Here is a 17,931-nt window from a genome sequence, read left to right on the forward strand (position 1 = left end):
TAACAACTTGGGTCGTCCTTCTCCTCTTTAGTCCGAATGACACGGCGTCCCTGATTTCCATAAAGAACTTCAAATTTTGATTCGTCTGACCACAGAACAGTTTTCCACTTTGCCACAGTCCATTTTAAATGAGCCTTGGCCCAGAGAAGACGTCTGCGCTTCTGGATCATGTTTAGATACGGCTTCTTCTTTGAACCATAGAGTTTTAGCTGACAACGGCGGATGGCACGGTGAATTGTGTTCACAGATAATGTTCTGTGGAAATATTCCTGAGCCCATTTTGTGATTTCCAATACAGAAGCATGCCTGTATGTGATGCAGTGCCGTCTAAGGGCCCGAAGATCACGGGCACCCAGTATGGTTTTCCGGCTTTGACCCTTACGCACAGAGATTCTTCCAGATTCTCTGAATCTTTTTATGATATTATGCACTGTAGATGATGCAAACTCTTGTTCAAACTGTTCAAACTCTTTGCAATTTTACACTGTCGAACTCCTTTCTGATATTGCTCCACTATTTTTCGGTGCAGATTTAGGGGGATTGGTGATCCTCTTCCCATCTTTACTTCTGAGAGCCGCTGCCACTCCAAGATGCTCTTTTTATACCCAGTCATGTTAATGACCTATTGCCAATTGACCTAATGAGTTGCAATTTGGTCCTCCAGCTGTTCCTTTTTTGTACCTTTAACTTTTCCAGCCTCTTATTGCCCCTGTTCCAACTTTTTTGAGATGTGTTGCTGTCATGAAATTTCAAATGAGCCAATATTTGGCATGAAATTTCAAAATGTCTCACTTTCGACATTTGATATGTTGTCTATGTTCTATTGTGAATACAATATCAGCTTTTGAGATTTGTAAATTATTGCATTCCGTTTTTATTTACAATTTGTACTTTGTCCCAACTTTTTTGGAATCGGGGTTGTACTTCACTTCAATTTCTGTCTCCTTATTATTAATTTGACACCCATAATGTCTCAGGAAACTGAGGCATGTGTCAGCTGACTTAAATCACAAGTAAAATTAATCATGTTTCATAAATATCATTTCTCACTCACATACCTCTCCTTTAGGACCACAAAGACACCAATTCTACGCTACTTTATTATATTACAACATTCAAAATCCCAGATGACATCCAACTCAGTTGATTTTCTATTAATCTCGTATTTTTTTGAGGGTGAAAATACCCGGGGGCTATAGCCTGGGTGATGGGGCTGAACAACGCCACAGCGTTAGCCGTGGGGACTCAACACGCCACGCCACCCAGAACAGAGCTCCATTCAGTGGCTTGCCGGCTGACAGTACTTTCACTTTTGCTTTGTTTTTTTTAACCAAGCCCCGCATTACTGACACTGCCCAATGTGTTTGGCAGTGTCAGTAACACCAGGCCGATTAAGATGCATGACGATTGGTTAAAAGCTTGGCGCTCATTTGGTTGTTATACACGTGTGTAGTTGATTTTTATTAGTCACAAGCACGTGCTCATTGTTTACACTCTGGCTTTCCAACGTCTCTTCATTGGGGTTGGATTTCGGCAAATGGAGGGATTTTTAGAAACAATGACTCATGGTAATAACATACATTCGTCACCGTGACGTCTACGAGTAATTTTTTCTTCTTCACTGATGGATTATGTTCATCAATGATGAGTGTGACGAGCGCCAGCGGGAACCCTGTGTATTTTCAAACTACTTAATGGTTAAATATATGTGTCATGTTATACACATTTTTATGGGAAAACAATGGAAAGTGATTACTCAAATGCTTCTTTGATGACCTTTGGTTGACATTGATTTGAATTATTCAACTGTGATTAAAGTTCTATTTTAATATTTCTAAAAGTAGACAATTTTTAACACTTATTTTTACCTGTAAACCCATCTGCAAAAACAATCAGAACTAAGTATCGGCATAGTTTTTCAAGGTGCTAATTCATACTCCATGTTACAAACTAATCGGGATGAGTAAGTCAGCGGACAGGTGGGTTGTCCACCCCAATCATTTCTAACCACAAAAGCGAAAGAAGCCCCTTTTACACAGTCAGTTCAAGGCGGAAATTTTACACCTTTATTCCACGTCACGTTATGTACAGTACAAAATGTCCAAATGCAGAACTGTGTTGTTTGATTGATGGTAACAGAGGCGGGACCGACGTCCGTGTAAAAGGACAGCCAACAGGGTGGGACGTTTTTGGCGTTCTTCTTTTCAACTCCAGCACGAATTCAAACGTCTCTGTGCACAGTGTCAAAGGTCCGCATGCCTTTCTGCCTCAGGTCACATCCAACTTCTCTTCACTTTCTCCTCGAACGTATTCCTGATCACATGGCAACTTTGCTTGCATTTGGAGAGAATTTTAACAAATGCATAGCTCACTTCTACACTCAGTTCACCCGCCATTATTATTATTTTGAAAGCAACATCGGTATGGTCGGGGTATTCGTATTTCCAGCACATAGTGCGTTTTATTATATACTGTAGAAACAAGTGTTTTGCTGGGAGATGCGTCACTTGTATTTTTCATACAAACTACAGTACATCCGGGACATTTAGTAACATAATCAAATAATATTGGCTGGCTTTTTTTTTCATGGTCTATCAGATATATCCCATTCAGCTCGCGTGATATTGAACGAGTCGAAGACGAGTAGCTGAATGGAATATATCTAATAGACCATGAAAAAGAAGCCAGCCAATATTATTATTATTACTATTATTATACCTACACACTCTCTTCAGAGCAGCATTCTCAAAGGCCAACGCTAGCTTACCCACAACTCGGTGTTGTTAGCGTGGCACTGAAGTAACCTTCCAGCTGGTGTAGCATTCAGCAGTAGTGTTAGCGAAGGCCAACGCTACAGTCAAGCCAGTGCTATCGAGAGCAAGTAGCACAGGCTAATGACCGAGAAACTAAGATTTCTGTCTCCACATTCTTCCTCCACGCACGCTTGCCAGAGTATTTTTCACTCAGACTTAAGTATTCATTTCCCTCTGTAATTTACTTAGTTACTTTTAAAATCAACATCAACCTGGCAGCCAAAAATCTCTCAAAATCTAACGTATTTAACGATGCAAACCTCACGGCCATGTTTGTTTACAAACAGTCACTCGCTAGTATGGAAGTTTTACATCTCCGATGTGTCTCTTTTCCAGTTTATCGATGTCCGTCGGTATGTTTTTCTCTTGTAAATATGCGTGAAGAATATATAATGAAGTTTTGGTAGCCTTTCGGGTGTTCAGTGCGTCTTCAGTTTCAGTTTTCAGTTTATTTATCTAGTGCTTAATTATAGCATAGCTCATCCTAGCAGGTGCACTGGATTAACCCCGTCTTCTCTCTTTCCTGACCGACAAAGAAATGATTGTGTCCATGCGCAGCAGAAAAGGTGTGTCATTGGATATTCGCACGAGCTCCGATGTGTGACATCATGTTGTCTTGACAACCATGCAATATCATAAACCATATTGAACGCTCATAAGGTTCTCCATAAGGTAGAGTGATGTAATACACATAGGGTAAGCGATATGCGAACAATATTGCACACTATCAAACTAAATTAATGAAACCTGCGAGAAGGGAATCGAATACATGTTTTTATTCCATTGAAAAAGTGTCTTGTATGTAGAATAATTCCTGATATTTCACTTCAGTGATGTCACTCCCGGTGTTTTTCCGCTGACTAGACGCGCGTTGTCAAAGTGGCGAACCGGTTCCAAATTAAAATTCTTTTGATTAACTTGTGTATTTTTTTATGGATGTGTCCATATAATATAATAGAAAGAACCTGACACGGTGGCGCAGAGACCAGAAGCTTATCTTCTTGTATTGAAAATACATATCACGAGTGTCACTCACTTGTGATATGTACGTTCACCACTCAAAGATAAACTTCATGTCTTTGCACCGCCGTGTAATAGCCTCTATATACATCACGCTCAACGTCTGGGACATATAAATGTAATTGTTATAATTATTTCTAGATTATTCTGCATACTTGTCACTGGCTATTTGAGGACAGGATCTTTTGCTTTTCTTTTTGACGTCGTTCTTTCTGAAGCACCTTCGTACTGACTATAAAAGGAAGGATAAATGTTTCATATGTTGAATAATTAAAAAAATACAATACACGTAATAAAATGCATGTCCAAATTAAACTTTAAGTTGAAGTGGTGCGAACGAAGCACAAGCCATATTTAAAAGTTCAGTTATGAAAGCTACATAGTAAACTGCAAACTAACGGTATGGAGCACCTTTTTCAAACTTCGTGTTCAAACTAAAAATGTAGGCTGTAGCTGGAGTGAAACAACAGGTCACATGATGTAAACTGACCGTCAGCAATAATTATTTGATTTGATAAGGGCCTCAGTCACACCTTTAAAACTAGAAGGCCACTCAGGAGAGTGCATACCTAAGGCAAGCCACTTATGAGAATATCCAGATGTTTTCTGTGTTTACATAGTGCTTGAAAGTTTGTGAACCCTTTAGAATTTTCTATATTTCTGCATAAATATGACCTAAAACATCATCGGATTTTTACACAAATCCTAAAAGTAGATAAAGAGAACCCAGTTAAACAAATGAGACAAAAATATTATACTTGGTCATTTATTTATTGAGGAAAATGATCTGATATTACATATCTGTGAGTGGCAAAAGTATGTGAACCTCTAGGATTAGCAGTTAATTTGAAGGTGAAATTAGAGCCAGGTGTTTTCAATCAATGGGATGACAATCAGGTGTGAGTGGGCACCCTGTTTTATTTAAAGAACAGGGATCTATCAAAGTCTGATCTTCACAACACATGTTTGTGGAAGTGTACCATGGCACGAACAAAGGAGATTTCTGAGGGCCTCAGAAAAAGTGTTGTTGATGCTCATCAGGCTCGAAAAGATTACAAAACCATCTCTAAAGAGTTTGGACTCCACCAATCCACAGTCAGAAAGATTGTGTACAAATGGAGGAAATTCAAGACCATTGTTACCCTCCCCAGGAGTGGTTGACCAACAAAGATCACTCCAAGAGCAAGGCGTGTAATAGTCAGCGAGGTCACAAAGGACCCCAGGGTAACTTCTAAGCAACTGAAGGCCTCTCTCACATTGGCTAATGTTAATGTTCATGAGTCCATCATCAGGAGAACACTGAACAACAATGGTGTGCATGGCAGGGTTGCAAGGAGAAAGCCACTGCTCTCCAAAAAGAACATTGCTGCGTGTCTGCAGTTTGCTAAAGATCATGTGGACAAGCCAGAAGGTTATTGGAAAAATGTGGACAGATGAGACCAAAATAGAACTTTTTGGTTTAAATGAGAAGTGTTATGTTTGGAGAAAGGAAAACACTGCATTCCAGCATAAGAACCTTATCCCATCTGTGAAACATGGTGGTGGTAGTATCATGGTTTGGGCCTGTTTTGCTGCATCTGGGCCCGGACGGCTTGCCATCATTGATGGAACAATGAATTCTGAATTATACCAGTGAACTCTAAAGGAAAATGTCAGGACATCTGTCCATGAACTGAATCTCAAGAGAAGGTGGGTTATGCAGCAAGACAACGACCCTAAGCACACAAGTCGTTCTACCAAAGAATGGTTAAAGTAGAATAAAGTTAATGTTTTGGAATGGCCAAGTCAAAGTCCTGACCTTAATCCAATCGAAATGTTGTGGAAGGACCTGAAGCGAGCAGTTCATGTGAGGAAACCCACCAACATCCCAGAGTTGAAGCTGTTCTGTATGGAGGAATGGGCTAAAATTCCTCCAAGCCGGTGTGCAGGACTGATCAACAGTTACCCGGAAACGTTTAGTTGCAGTTATTGCTGCACAAGGGGGTCACACCAGATACTGAAAGCAAAGGTTCACATACTTTTGCCACTCACAGATATGTAATATTGGATCATTTTCCTCAATAAGTAAATGACCAAGTATAATATTTTTGTCTCATTTGTTTAACTGGGTTCTCTTTATCTACTTTTAGGACTTGTGTGAAAATCTGATGATGTTTTAGGTCATATTTATGCAGAAATATAGAAAATTCTAAAGGATTCACAAACTTTCAAGCACCACTGTACGTATCTGGATGTGCATCAGAATCTAATTTATTGTTCCTTGGCCCATGGCCCACCTTTCCTCAAAATTACATCAAACTCCGTTCACTACTTTTTGAGTTACGTTGGGAACAGACAACCAACCAGAGGCGAAAACATAACCTCCTCCAGCAAAGTTGGAGGAGGTAACAATTCCAAAATGGCACTGGGGCAACAAGGGGCAATGTACTAGATGCTCAAGTACCTGGGGGGGGAATCAGCTAACGCACAATCAGGATGGGTTTCCCAAAAGCCTCTTAAAGCTGGACTGCCTTTCAGATTTTTCAAGTGTAGGTCATAAAAAGAATTCTCCCCAACACCCAGTTATTTTCGTTTAGTGGACCAAAAGCTACTGAATTCGAATCACAGACTTCCAATTTTATTAGTTTTTTTTTAAATAGAACAATGAATGAATTTAAGACCACGTGGCCCTAAATTATCCACTATTTTTTCCTGCTTCACCATGACGCAATACAAAATACTACGGCATACACGACGTGGTGGGCTTTCCCTGTTCGCACAAGACATTGTGGGATACAAAGTTAAAACAGGAGAGAACTAGATAGAACTCGACGCCAACGGCATCAATGGGGATTCCTCCGCCCGTTAGACTACACGCTTTATTAAGTTATGATTTGGGGATGGACATTTGACCTCACAGTGACCTTGACCTGGTGAAATTACTTGTATCAGCCTTGGAGATATTGTGTTCACAAGGTTTTCGGACAGACATTTGACCTCACAGTGACCTTGACCTTAGACCTTTTGATCTCAAAATCTAACCAGTTCATGTTTGTCCCCAAATGCACAAATGGTGAAAGTTTGGTGAAATTCCTTTCATTAGCCTTTGAGATATCACGTTCACAAGGTTTCGGGATGGACGGACGCACGGACAGACAGACAACCCGAAAACATAATGCCTCCTGCACCTTACGGTGGCGGAGGCATAAAAATGGACGACGTGAGCGTGTGAATGAAACGTGAAAGACCGACTACAGTAACGGAAAGCGAGAAGAAAAGACGTTATGTTGCAAAGGAAAGGAAACACAGGACCGAACTAATAAATATCAGCAGTCAGCGAGCACCTCGGTGTGATCAGCTGTTCGTTTAGTGACAGAATGATGGAACTGTCAGTGCACGGTCACGGTAAACCTGCGCATGTGCACACGGACTCCCTCTGTCTGCTTGACTGTGCGAAGCGAGCGATTTCATGCACATTATTTGCTTTTGAATCACTTCCCAGCCACAGAATGGCCTGGTGTTTTGCGAGATATTACAGAAATAAACTTATCACAATGACCAAATTTCAGAGGGAACTAAATTTCACCGATTTTATGAAATCGAAATGCCGTCTGCTTTTAAGGCAAGTTATGGCCCTTTTCCACTACCCTTTTTCAGCTCACTTCAGCTCGCTTCAGCTCACTTCAGCCCGACACGGCTCGCGTTTCGACTACCAAAAAACAGCACGACTCAGCTCGCTTCAGCCCTGCTTAGCCCCTAAAACTCACACCGTTTTGGAGTGGGGCTGAAGCGAGCCAAACCGTGCCGAGTGAGGCTGGGGGCGTGAGCAGACACTCCCCTGTGCACTGATTGGTGAGGAGGAGTGTCCTCACATGCCCACACACGCCCCGCGAGCACGCTGGGATCTGTAAACCCGGAAGAAGGAGAATTACGAATTACGAGAATTATGAAGCCTTATGCGCCTCGCCTCATCTATACGCTCTTGCCAGTATCTGTTGGCGTTGTCGGTGACAACAAGCCACAGCACCAAGACCAGCAACACTAACGACTCCATGTCCTCCATGTTTATTGTTTACTATTCGGGTCGTGAGACTACCGCTTAAAAGCTCACTGATGTCACTGTTTGCGCTGCTTAACGACATCACGTAACGTCCACCCACTTTCGCTAACTCCACCCAATGTGTCCACCCACTTCCAGCCAGCACGGTTCAGCGCGGTTGTAGTCGAAATGCAACTCCAACAGCCCCGCTCAGCCCGACTCAGCACGGCACGGCTCAGCCCTACTCAGCCGCGTTGGTAGTGGAAAAGCGGCATTATTTTCTGTGAACAGTTCCTCTGAATCCCCCGACACAGCTCTGATAGAATCCCAGTGAAGCCGTACGTAACAGCGCACATCCGAGTGTAGAAATCCCTGTACGACACGGTTCACGTGTGATTCATGAAATGTTCGGATCTCACCGATCACAGCAGAAGAACGATCAGATGTTGGTAAATGTGGCGGTTGAAACCAGTCATCATTATTTAAATAATCATGTCCCTAAACATTCTCCATTTTATGGCCACGCCCCTAGACTTTACGACACGGAGAGTCGTAATACAGCCAAGAAAAGAAGAGCTTTCATTGTGCTGCTCACTCTCCCATTTGCAGATGATCTTTGTGCTGCGATGCTTTTGGGAAACTCAGGCCAGATTAGTAACGTGCTGGCATTTTAGTTTTGCTTTTTCATAAAAATACAACCCATACTGGTTGATGACATAACAAATGCAAAGAAATGTTTTGTTTTTGTTTTGTTTTTTGTTTTTTTTTGGGGGGGGTCATCCATAGCTATCACAATTTAGCCAGAGTAAACAGAAAAGATGATCGGGGAAAAAAAACGCTGCACTTTTTCAACAGAGTATCTAATATGTCGCTTTGATTTTCAGCCCTTGAAGAAAATGGCCGACCGCATCCGAAAGTACCAGATCCTCAACAATGAGATCTTCGCCATCCTCAACAAGTACATGAAGGCTGTTGAGACGGACAGTTCTACAGTCGAGCACGTTCGCTGTTTCCAGCCTCCTATACACCAGTCCCTGGCCACCACATGTTAAAAACCTCAGCCTACCACCGACACGCCTCCCTCCGGTGTGGGCGGAGTTTACAAGCATAAGCATTTTCTCGGCCGCTGCTTTCACAGTGGCACACATACCTCCACAGTTGTCCAAAAATTCGATCCTCACGTGAACTGAAGGCCTTATCCACTGTTCTCTGAGCCTCAATTCTGAACATCCCAATCAGATTCGTAAGCTATTACACCAGGTCCTGCCTGGAATACACAAGGCAAATGAAGGTAAAGTGAAAAGTAACACATTTAAATAGAATTATTAAATTAACCAGAGCGCGTATATAAATTTTTATTGTGATTTTTTAATTTTATTTATTTATTTTTTATTCTTGAGATCATTCCACTTGGCGATACTGATAGTAAATGGGCTTTGGTAAAGACCATCTTGGCATGGCCATTGTCCATCTCTTTCAATTAAATTTACATTTTAATTTTTAATGGATGTCCCGAAAGAAATACAGTACAGTCGTAACCAAAATAATAATAATAATAATCCGGTTCATGTCCACTAAAGCGTTAATCTAGTTTAAATGCTTATTTATCCTTCTTATATTTGACACATTTCAAAGAAGTTACCACATACCGTTTCCTTCATGACCCACTTAACTCTGCTTTTCTCAATTCCTTTTAAAATGATCCTCCAGCGGATTTACTCTTAAACGTACGTTAAGTAAAAGTATTCGTCGATTTCAACAGTCAAACATTCGTTTTCGGAGACCAAATAGTGTTCTAGAAAAATTCATTTTTATTAAAATACCAGAAGGGTCTCCTGCGGAAGTGATGTACGCGATGACGTGGCGTAATAGAAGCTCGTCGCAACTCGGCTCTTTATATCCTCTGCTTACAACGTGGTTTTATTAGTTTTACCGAAATTTAGGTTTTTAAATACGTATGCCTCATTGCGCAGCATATAAATGCCAAAATGATGCTAAAAAGAAGGACGAGAAGATCTCTTTTCACCATTTGCCTGGCCAGAATCATCCGACTATTCGCATGAAATGGATCCATGCCATCGGAAGACCTCAAAACAATCTGCCTGCGGTGCCCGAACATTTTATATCATCCCGTTTCGATGAATTGACGGGATTAAAAGCAAGATGAATGGGGGCTTCCAGAATAAAAAGAGAGATAAAAAACGATGCCGTGCCAACAATATTTGCCCATCGTTCAGCTCCAAAAGTCCACCGATGCAGTGTTGAGTGGCAACAGGTACAACAACATCGGGAGGTTAGTTTCGACTTTGTTCTACCATGATTCTTTATATTATACAGGGACGGATCCAGCCCAGGAATCTGACAGACACACATTTATAGAAATACTTTCACTCATTTTACCACATCGCTAAACAAACGCCTCATGACCGATGCCAAGTGGTGCACATATATTTCTACACACGCATCGGTCTGGATCCATCCCTGGTATATTATTGGCGTCTTACCTGGTGAATTGTAATCGGTATTCCGATGCGTTGTCGGCTCTTCGGCGTATACTGGAAGAAAATACGGGTAACAAAGAAAACGCTGACGTTAAAGAACAATCACTGACGGATCAAGAGACGGAGCATTCGATTGAGCTTCAGGTACGGTCGACTACACTCCAGATAAGAGAATTACTCAGAACGTTTTTGCATGAAACTTACTCATTTGAAATTTTCAAAGTTTTATTTCATAGTCAAGCCCAAGTTTATTCGTATAGCGCTTTTAACAATAGACATTGTCGCAAAGCAGCTTTGCAGAAAATTAAAGACTTTAAACATGAGCTAATTTGATCCCTAATGTATCCCAAATGAGCAAGCCTGTGGCGACGGTGGCAATGAAAAACTCCCTCAGGCAACATGCGATAGAAACCTCAAGAGGAACCAGACTCATAAGGGTACCCATCCTCATTTGGGTGATAACAGAGATTGTGATTATAACAGTTTAACATGAAGTCTGTTTCATTGAAGTTATAAACTGTTCATGACAACTGCAGTCCTAAAGTTAGCAAGTCAACTGAAGTCCTCAGACATAAATGTATTACTGTAAGAGTCCAGAGCATCTTCTAAATGCGACTGTCCATACGGGGCCGTCCTCCACAGGAGCGATGCGATGAGACTCCAGCCATACGTAGGGCATCAGGATGGATCAGGCAGGTCCGAGGAGCAGAAGAGGTCAGCATCTGAGTCTCAGGATCGACATGTGACTCAGAAGGACAGACAGAGTGATGGGAGAGGGGTTGTTGTTAGGTATGCCCAGTGTTACCTGATGAGTAGGAACAGTATACGTTTTGCACTGAGTACAAGCAGGGACTCCGGCAAAACTAACTACGACAGCATAACTAAAAGGGGAGAGCCAGAAAGTAACACAGGCATGAGGGCACCCCGGGACATAAAGCAGCCAGCCACTACACCGTCAACAAACTCGAGTGAGCGAGCGAGTGGGGGACTGACAGCATCCATACATCCCAGTTTACCAAAACACTGTCTGAGGACCCTCCAGATCTACTCCTTTACCTAATAAAACTATTGACTAAACAAATATGTTTTCAGCCTAGACTTAAACGCTGAGACTGTGTCTGATTCCCGAACACTACTTGGAAGGCTGTTCCATAACTGTGGGGCTTTGTAAGAAAAGGCTCTGCCCCCTGATGTAGCCTTCACTATACGAGGTATCAGCAGATAGCCTGCACCTTTTGATCTAAGTAGGCGTGGCGGGTCATAAAGGACCAGAAGTTCGCTCAGGTACTGTGGCGCGAGACCATTCAGTGCTTTAAAGGTCAATAGTAGTATTTTATAATCAATACAAAATTTGATTGGGAGCCAATGCAGTGTGGATAAGACAGGCGTCATGTTTTCGAGTTCTAGTAAGGACTCTCGCTGCTGTATTTTGAACTAACTGGAGCTTGGTAGTTTCAGTTTCACTTTCATTTAGGTGCGAGGAACGTGAATTGACCGGAAAGAGGGATATTGCTGTGCAAACAGATGAACCAGTCAGTGTTGAAATCCAGACAGAGACAAGATTATCCAGTGTTCTTTGTCGGGAGATGAAAGCGTCTCGTTAGATGATTCGTTCAAACTCTACTAACAAAACCACGATGTAAGCAGAGGATATAAACAGCCGAGTTGCTCCAAGCTTCTACTACGCCACGTCATCGCATACGTCACTTCCGCGGGAAGCCCATCTGGTATTTTAATAAAAATTATTTTTCCTAGAACACTATTTGGTCTCCGAAAACGAACATCTGACTGTCGAAATCTACGAATACTTTTACTTAACATAAGTTTCAGTGTAAATCCGTTGGAGGATCCCTTTAAAGCTTATTATATCTTCTATTTTCCATCTTAAATGTCAGACCGAGTGAAGTATTTGGTGTGGTACTTGTTCATTCTTTTTATAATATAATATGTCCTGAGTATTCGCTTAATCTACAGAAAACAAACCCCCACCAATGGCTGAAATTATTAACACCTCAGTTGATGGACTGCTCGTCTGGGCTAATAATGTTTTAATTCAAAATGTGTATTTATCCAGTGGAAATGTTTTGCATTGTGAACTCATGTAATCTAAATTTCAAAGTCGTGTTGCAATGGCGGGAGAAAGATTTCTTTTAAAATACCTCTTGATTTAATTTAGAGGAAATATCCGATATTTCAGAATTGGGGTGTTTCCCATCATATGCCGTGATGCACGTTGTTAAGGGAAAATGACCTTTAAACTTCCATTTTCTGTACATAAGGGCAGTTATAAGACCTAGAGCTACTGTTTCGAGCGGATCCTCATGAGCTCGTCTCTTTCCCGAGTTCAGGATCTTTTACATACCTTTCTCTTTTAAAGTACTTAGTAAAGTAAGGGTTCCTTTTACAAGTCTCTGTTCACATACACATAAACCAGTTTTCCTTCCGCGTTGGAGGGCTTCAGTTGTTTCATGATAAAAATGAAATGGAAATTCTGGGGCTTTGCTTTTAAATGCTGGCATGACGGGTGTAACTTATTGTCATCTTGGATCTTATTGTGACGAATTTTTGTTCATATTGTTGTACAAGTGATCAAGTGTTTTAAAATAGAAAAAGGAAAAGCATAAAATGTACAACAAACAGTTGTGCAGATGGATTGAAAATTGCATTGTATTTCCATGAAATTAAAAAAAATATATATCTAATGGAAGCTTGACTTTGATTTACTGGTGATGTCAGCATTTGTAACAAAGAAGGAAATTTACACACACACACACACACACACACACACACACACACACACACACACACAACCCCTAAATATTCTTCTCAGCTCTGTTATAACTTGTAATTGATTTTAAAGCAGCACAACAAGAACATCATGATCCATCAGTCTGTAACACTTTCTTTACAAGTGGTGGGACATTGAAGCACTGGGACCAGCAGGTTACTGGTTTCTGCACTTTTTATTGTTAAGTTTTCAGCTTTGCAGCATTCATACGTATACACACAATTCTGCTCCGCAAAAGCTCTCTTCCTCTCTGCTTCCTCCCTCTTTATTAGCCGTCAGCTGTCACTGACCCTGCGTCTGAAATCACTCACTACTTACTATATACTGGACTATATAGTGAGTTCGCCATTTTGTAGTGCTGTCCGAACGTATAGTGAGAATTATTACACCTTATATAGTGCACTCAAAGTATCCCACAATGCATCGTGAAAAGTAGTGTACAACCGATGGTCACTAACCAAGCAATATACAGTGGTGCTTGAAAGTTTGTGAACCCTTTAGAATTTTCTATATTTCTGCATAAATATGACCTAAAACATCATCAGATTTTCACACAAGTCCTAAAAGTAGATAAAGAGAACCCAGTTAAACAAATGAGACAAAAATATTATACTTGGTCATTTATTTATTGAGGAAAATGATCCAATATTACATATCTGTGAGTGGCAAAAGTATGTGAACCTTTGCTTTCAGTATCTGGTGTGACCCCCTTGTGCAGCAATAATTGCCACTAAACGTTTGCGGTAACTGTTGATCAGTCCTGCCCATTCCTCCGTACAGAACAGCTTCAACTCTGGGATGTTGGTGGGTTTCCTCACATGAACTGCTCGCTTCAGGTCCTTCCACAACATTTCCATTGGATTAAGGTCAGGACTTTGACTTGGCCGTTCCAAAACATTAACTTTATTCTTCTTTAACCATTCTTTGGTAGAACGACTTGTGTGCTTAGGGTCGTTGTCTTGCTGCATGACCCACCTTCTCTTGAGATTCAGTCCATGGACAGATGTCCTGACATCTTCCTTTAGAATTCGCTGGTATAATTCAGAATTCATTGTTCCATCAATGATGGCAAGCCGTCCTGGCCCAGATGCAGCAAAACAGGCCCAAACCGTGATACTACCACCACCATGTTTAACAGATGGGATAAGGTGGTTATGCTGGAATGCAGTGTTTTCCTTTCTCCAAACATACTGTAACGCTTCTCATTTAAACCAAAAAGTTCTATTTTGGCTCATCCGTCCACAAAACATTTTTCCAATAGCCTTCTGGCTTGTCCACGTGATCTTCAGCAAACTGCAGACGAGCAGCAATGTTCTTTTTGGAGAGTAGTGGCTTTCTCCTTGCAACCCTGCCATGCACACCATTGTTGTTCAGTGCTCTCCTGATGATGGACTCATGAACATTAACATTAGCCAATGTGAGAGAGGCCTTCAGTTGCTTAGAAGTTACCCTGTAGTCCTTTGTGACCTCGCCGACTATTACACGCCTTCCTCTTGGAGTGATCTTTGTTGGTCGACCACTCCTGGGGACAGTAACAATGATCTTGAATTTCCTCCATTTGTACACAGTCTGTCTAACTGTGGATTGGTGGAGTCCAAACTCTTTAGAGATGGTTTTGTAACCTTTTCCAGCCTGATGAGCATCAACAACACTTTTTCTGAGGTCCTCAGAAATCTTCTTTGTTTGTGCCATGATACACTTCCACAAACGTGTTGTGAAGATCAGACTTTGATAGATCCCTGTTCTTGAAATAAAACAGGATGCCCACTCACACCTGACTGTCATCCCATTGATTGAAAACACCTGACTTTAATTTCACCTTCAAATTAACTGCTAATCCTAGAGGTTCACATACTTTTGCCACTCACAGATATGTAATATTGGGTCATTTTCCTCAATAAATAAATGACCAAGTATAATATTTTCATCTCATTTGTTTAACTGGGTTCTCTTTGTCTACTTTTAGGACTTGTGTGAAAATCTGATGATGTTTTAGGTTATATTTATGCATAAATATAGAACATTCTAAAGGGTTCACAAACTTTCAAGCACCACTGTATACCATTGTGCATTGCGGTCGCACTGAAAGAAAAAAAAGTGTGTTGGGGTGAATGGACAGAGGAAGAAACACATTATAAACGGATATTCAAGTACAATTAAAAATACTAAGAGAGTAGAAAAAAGCTAAAATAAAATCTCATCTCATTATCTCTAGCCGCTTTATCCTGTTCTACAGGGTCGCAGGCAAGCTGGAGCCTATCCCAGCTGACTACGGGCGAAAGGCGGGGTACACCCTGGACAAGTCGCCAGGTCATCACAGGGCTGACACATAGACACAGACAACCATTCACACTCACACCTACGGTCAATTTAGAGTCACCAGTTAACCTAACCAGCATGTCTCTGGACTGTGGGGGAAACCGGAGCACCCGGAGGAAACCCACGTGGACAACATGCAAACTCCACACAGAAAGACCCTCGCCGGCCACGGGGCTCGAACCCGGACCTTCTTGCTGTGAAGCGACAGCGCTAACCACTACACCACCGTGCCGCCCTTCCTAAAATAGAATAAGACAAATAAAATACAATAATAAAAGTTCCAGTGCAGAACGAGGAATTAATCAAAAGCCTCAACTTAAGAAGAAACCTTTATTTGTCACATGCACACTTCAAGCACAGTGAGATTCATCCTCTGCATTTAACCCGTCTGAAGCAGTGAACACACGCACACACACACCCAGAGCAGTCGGCAGCTACACTACAGTGCCCGGGGAGCAGTCAGGGGTTCGGTACCTTGCTCAAGGGCACCTCAGCCCAAGGCCGCCCCACGTTAACCTAACTTCCGCCCCACGTTAACCTAACTGCCTGTCTTTGGACTGTGGGGGAAACTGGAGCACCCAGAGGAAACCCACGCAGACACGGGGAGAACATGCAAACTCCACACAGAAAGGCCCTCACCTGCCGCCGGCCTCAAACCCAGAACCTTCTTGCTGTGATGCGACGGCGCTAACCACTACACCAACGTGCCACCCAACTTTGATCGAATAAAAGCCAGCGGCAAAGAAAAAAGTATTCAGCTTGATTTAAAAACAAAGAAAGATGCAGCAGACACAAAGTACTTTGTATTTATTAAATGTGGGAAATACGTTCAGTATAATATGTATTTATCACAAAAATAAATGCATGGATTTATTATTTTGAAAACCCACCAGCCAACTGATCTGGCATGTTTGAAAGGGGAACCGAAGGCAAATTTTTTATGATCAAAATTATATTTATCTCATTTTATTAAATATCGGAATGCATTTCTGACAGCTATTTTGTCGCTGCTGTAGCAAGTTATGAGTGTTTGAAATATGCTCTGTAATATATCAGTCCGTATGTCAAAGCAATGGCTGTAAACGAGATTCGCTGAGACCTGTGCGAGACATCGTAGGACGGAAGTAAAACGTACAGCGGAACTCAAAGTGACCAACATCTGCCAACGTCGTCAAAAGACGCGTGCGCCCTCTTTCGAATGCTGACGTAATCAAGCCGGAAGTTTCGTTTGTTTTGATAGCAATCAGGAAAGTCTGAAAAAAGTAGGCAGTAATCATCATTTAAACTCGTTTTTGTGCAATATTTCGTTTGGAAAACAGTTTTCAAAATGGCGGCACTGACACCTGGCTGACACTTCGCGTTTCGAAGTCTCGCACAAGTCTCGTGAAGATCGCGCGGATAAGCGATGCCTGCCGTGGACCAAACGAACTAAATTCAACATGGCTAAAAACCGAATAGGCCGATGAGTATAATATTTAATTGCAATTAGTTGCCGATACGAGTCACGATATACTGTAAGGTTACTAAAACCGAAAACGTAATTGAATAACACATTAATTAATAAATAAAGCAAGTTTAACAATGACTTCAGTTCTCCTTTAATTGTGCGATAGTAATGATGTGAATAAGTGTTGTTGTTTTTTTTCATTTTACCAATGAGCTCACTATATAGTCCTCTAGATAGAGAGTAGAGAGTAGTGAATGAGAGTGATTTCAGACACAGCTTGAGACTCTCACACACACACCATTAATTAGACACAGGTGTGATGTTTTGCCACTCACCTTCCCTGGCCTTGCCCTCCATTCACAAACTGGTACTTGACCTCACCCCTGCTGCCACATACCACCACCACCACCCAACTCAGGCTGGGGAGGCATCCGACCTGCAGCTGACTCCCCCTGGCGGGAAAGGTAATCTACCACCACCATCTGTGTCCCTGGCCTGTGCACCACCTCAGACATAAAGGGCTGTCGAGCTAGATACCAACAGGTGATCCATGTGTTGGCATCCTTTATGCAGTAGAGCCACTGGAGTGAGGCATGGTCCTAGCAGATGGTGAAAGGGCACCCCAGCAGGTAGTACCGGAGGGTGAGGACCACCCACCTGATGGCCAGACACTCCTTTTCAACGGTGCGGCACTTACTGTCTCACACCAAGAGTTTGCGGCTGATGTACAGCACCAGGCCCACCTCCCCCTCCCCTCAATTTAGAGCCACCAATTAGCCTAACTTGCATGTCTTTGGACTGTGGGGGAAACCGGAGCACCCGGAGGAAACCCACTCGGACACGGGGAGAACATGCAAACTCCACACAAAAAGGCCCTCGCTGGCTGCTGGGCTCGACCCCAGAACCTTCTTGCTGTGAGGTGACAGCGCTAACCACTACACCACTGTACCACCATATAAACATTTAAAATCAAATTTTCGAATATGGCTCTCTTCTGGTACAGATGTGGCTCTCTCTATCAGGTA

At 42.1% G+C, this 17,931-nt stretch overlaps 1 protein-coding gene across 1 annotated transcript in view; it reads left to right on the forward strand.

Annotated features, from left to right (window-relative positions):
* cyfip2 (cytoplasmic FMR1 interacting protein 2) overlaps window positions 1-9,577 on the forward strand; it is a 162,508-nt gene extending 152,931 nt beyond the window's left edge. The window contains exon 29 of the mRNA XM_060927697.1: window positions 8,736-9,577. Within this exon, the coding sequence (XP_060783680.1) occupies window positions 8,736-8,903 (168 nt within the window). The 3' untranslated portion in view covers window positions 8,904-9,577. The remainder of the gene's footprint in view (window positions 1-8,735) is intronic.
* Window positions 9,578-17,931: the final 8,354 nt, after the last annotated feature.

This window comes from Neoarius graeffei, chromosome 8 (assembly GCF_027579695.1).
Source record: "Neoarius graeffei isolate fNeoGra1 chromosome 8, fNeoGra1.pri, whole genome shotgun sequence".
In the NCBI taxonomy this organism is placed as follows: domain Eukaryota; kingdom Metazoa; phylum Chordata; class Actinopteri; order Siluriformes; family Ariidae; genus Neoarius; species Neoarius graeffei.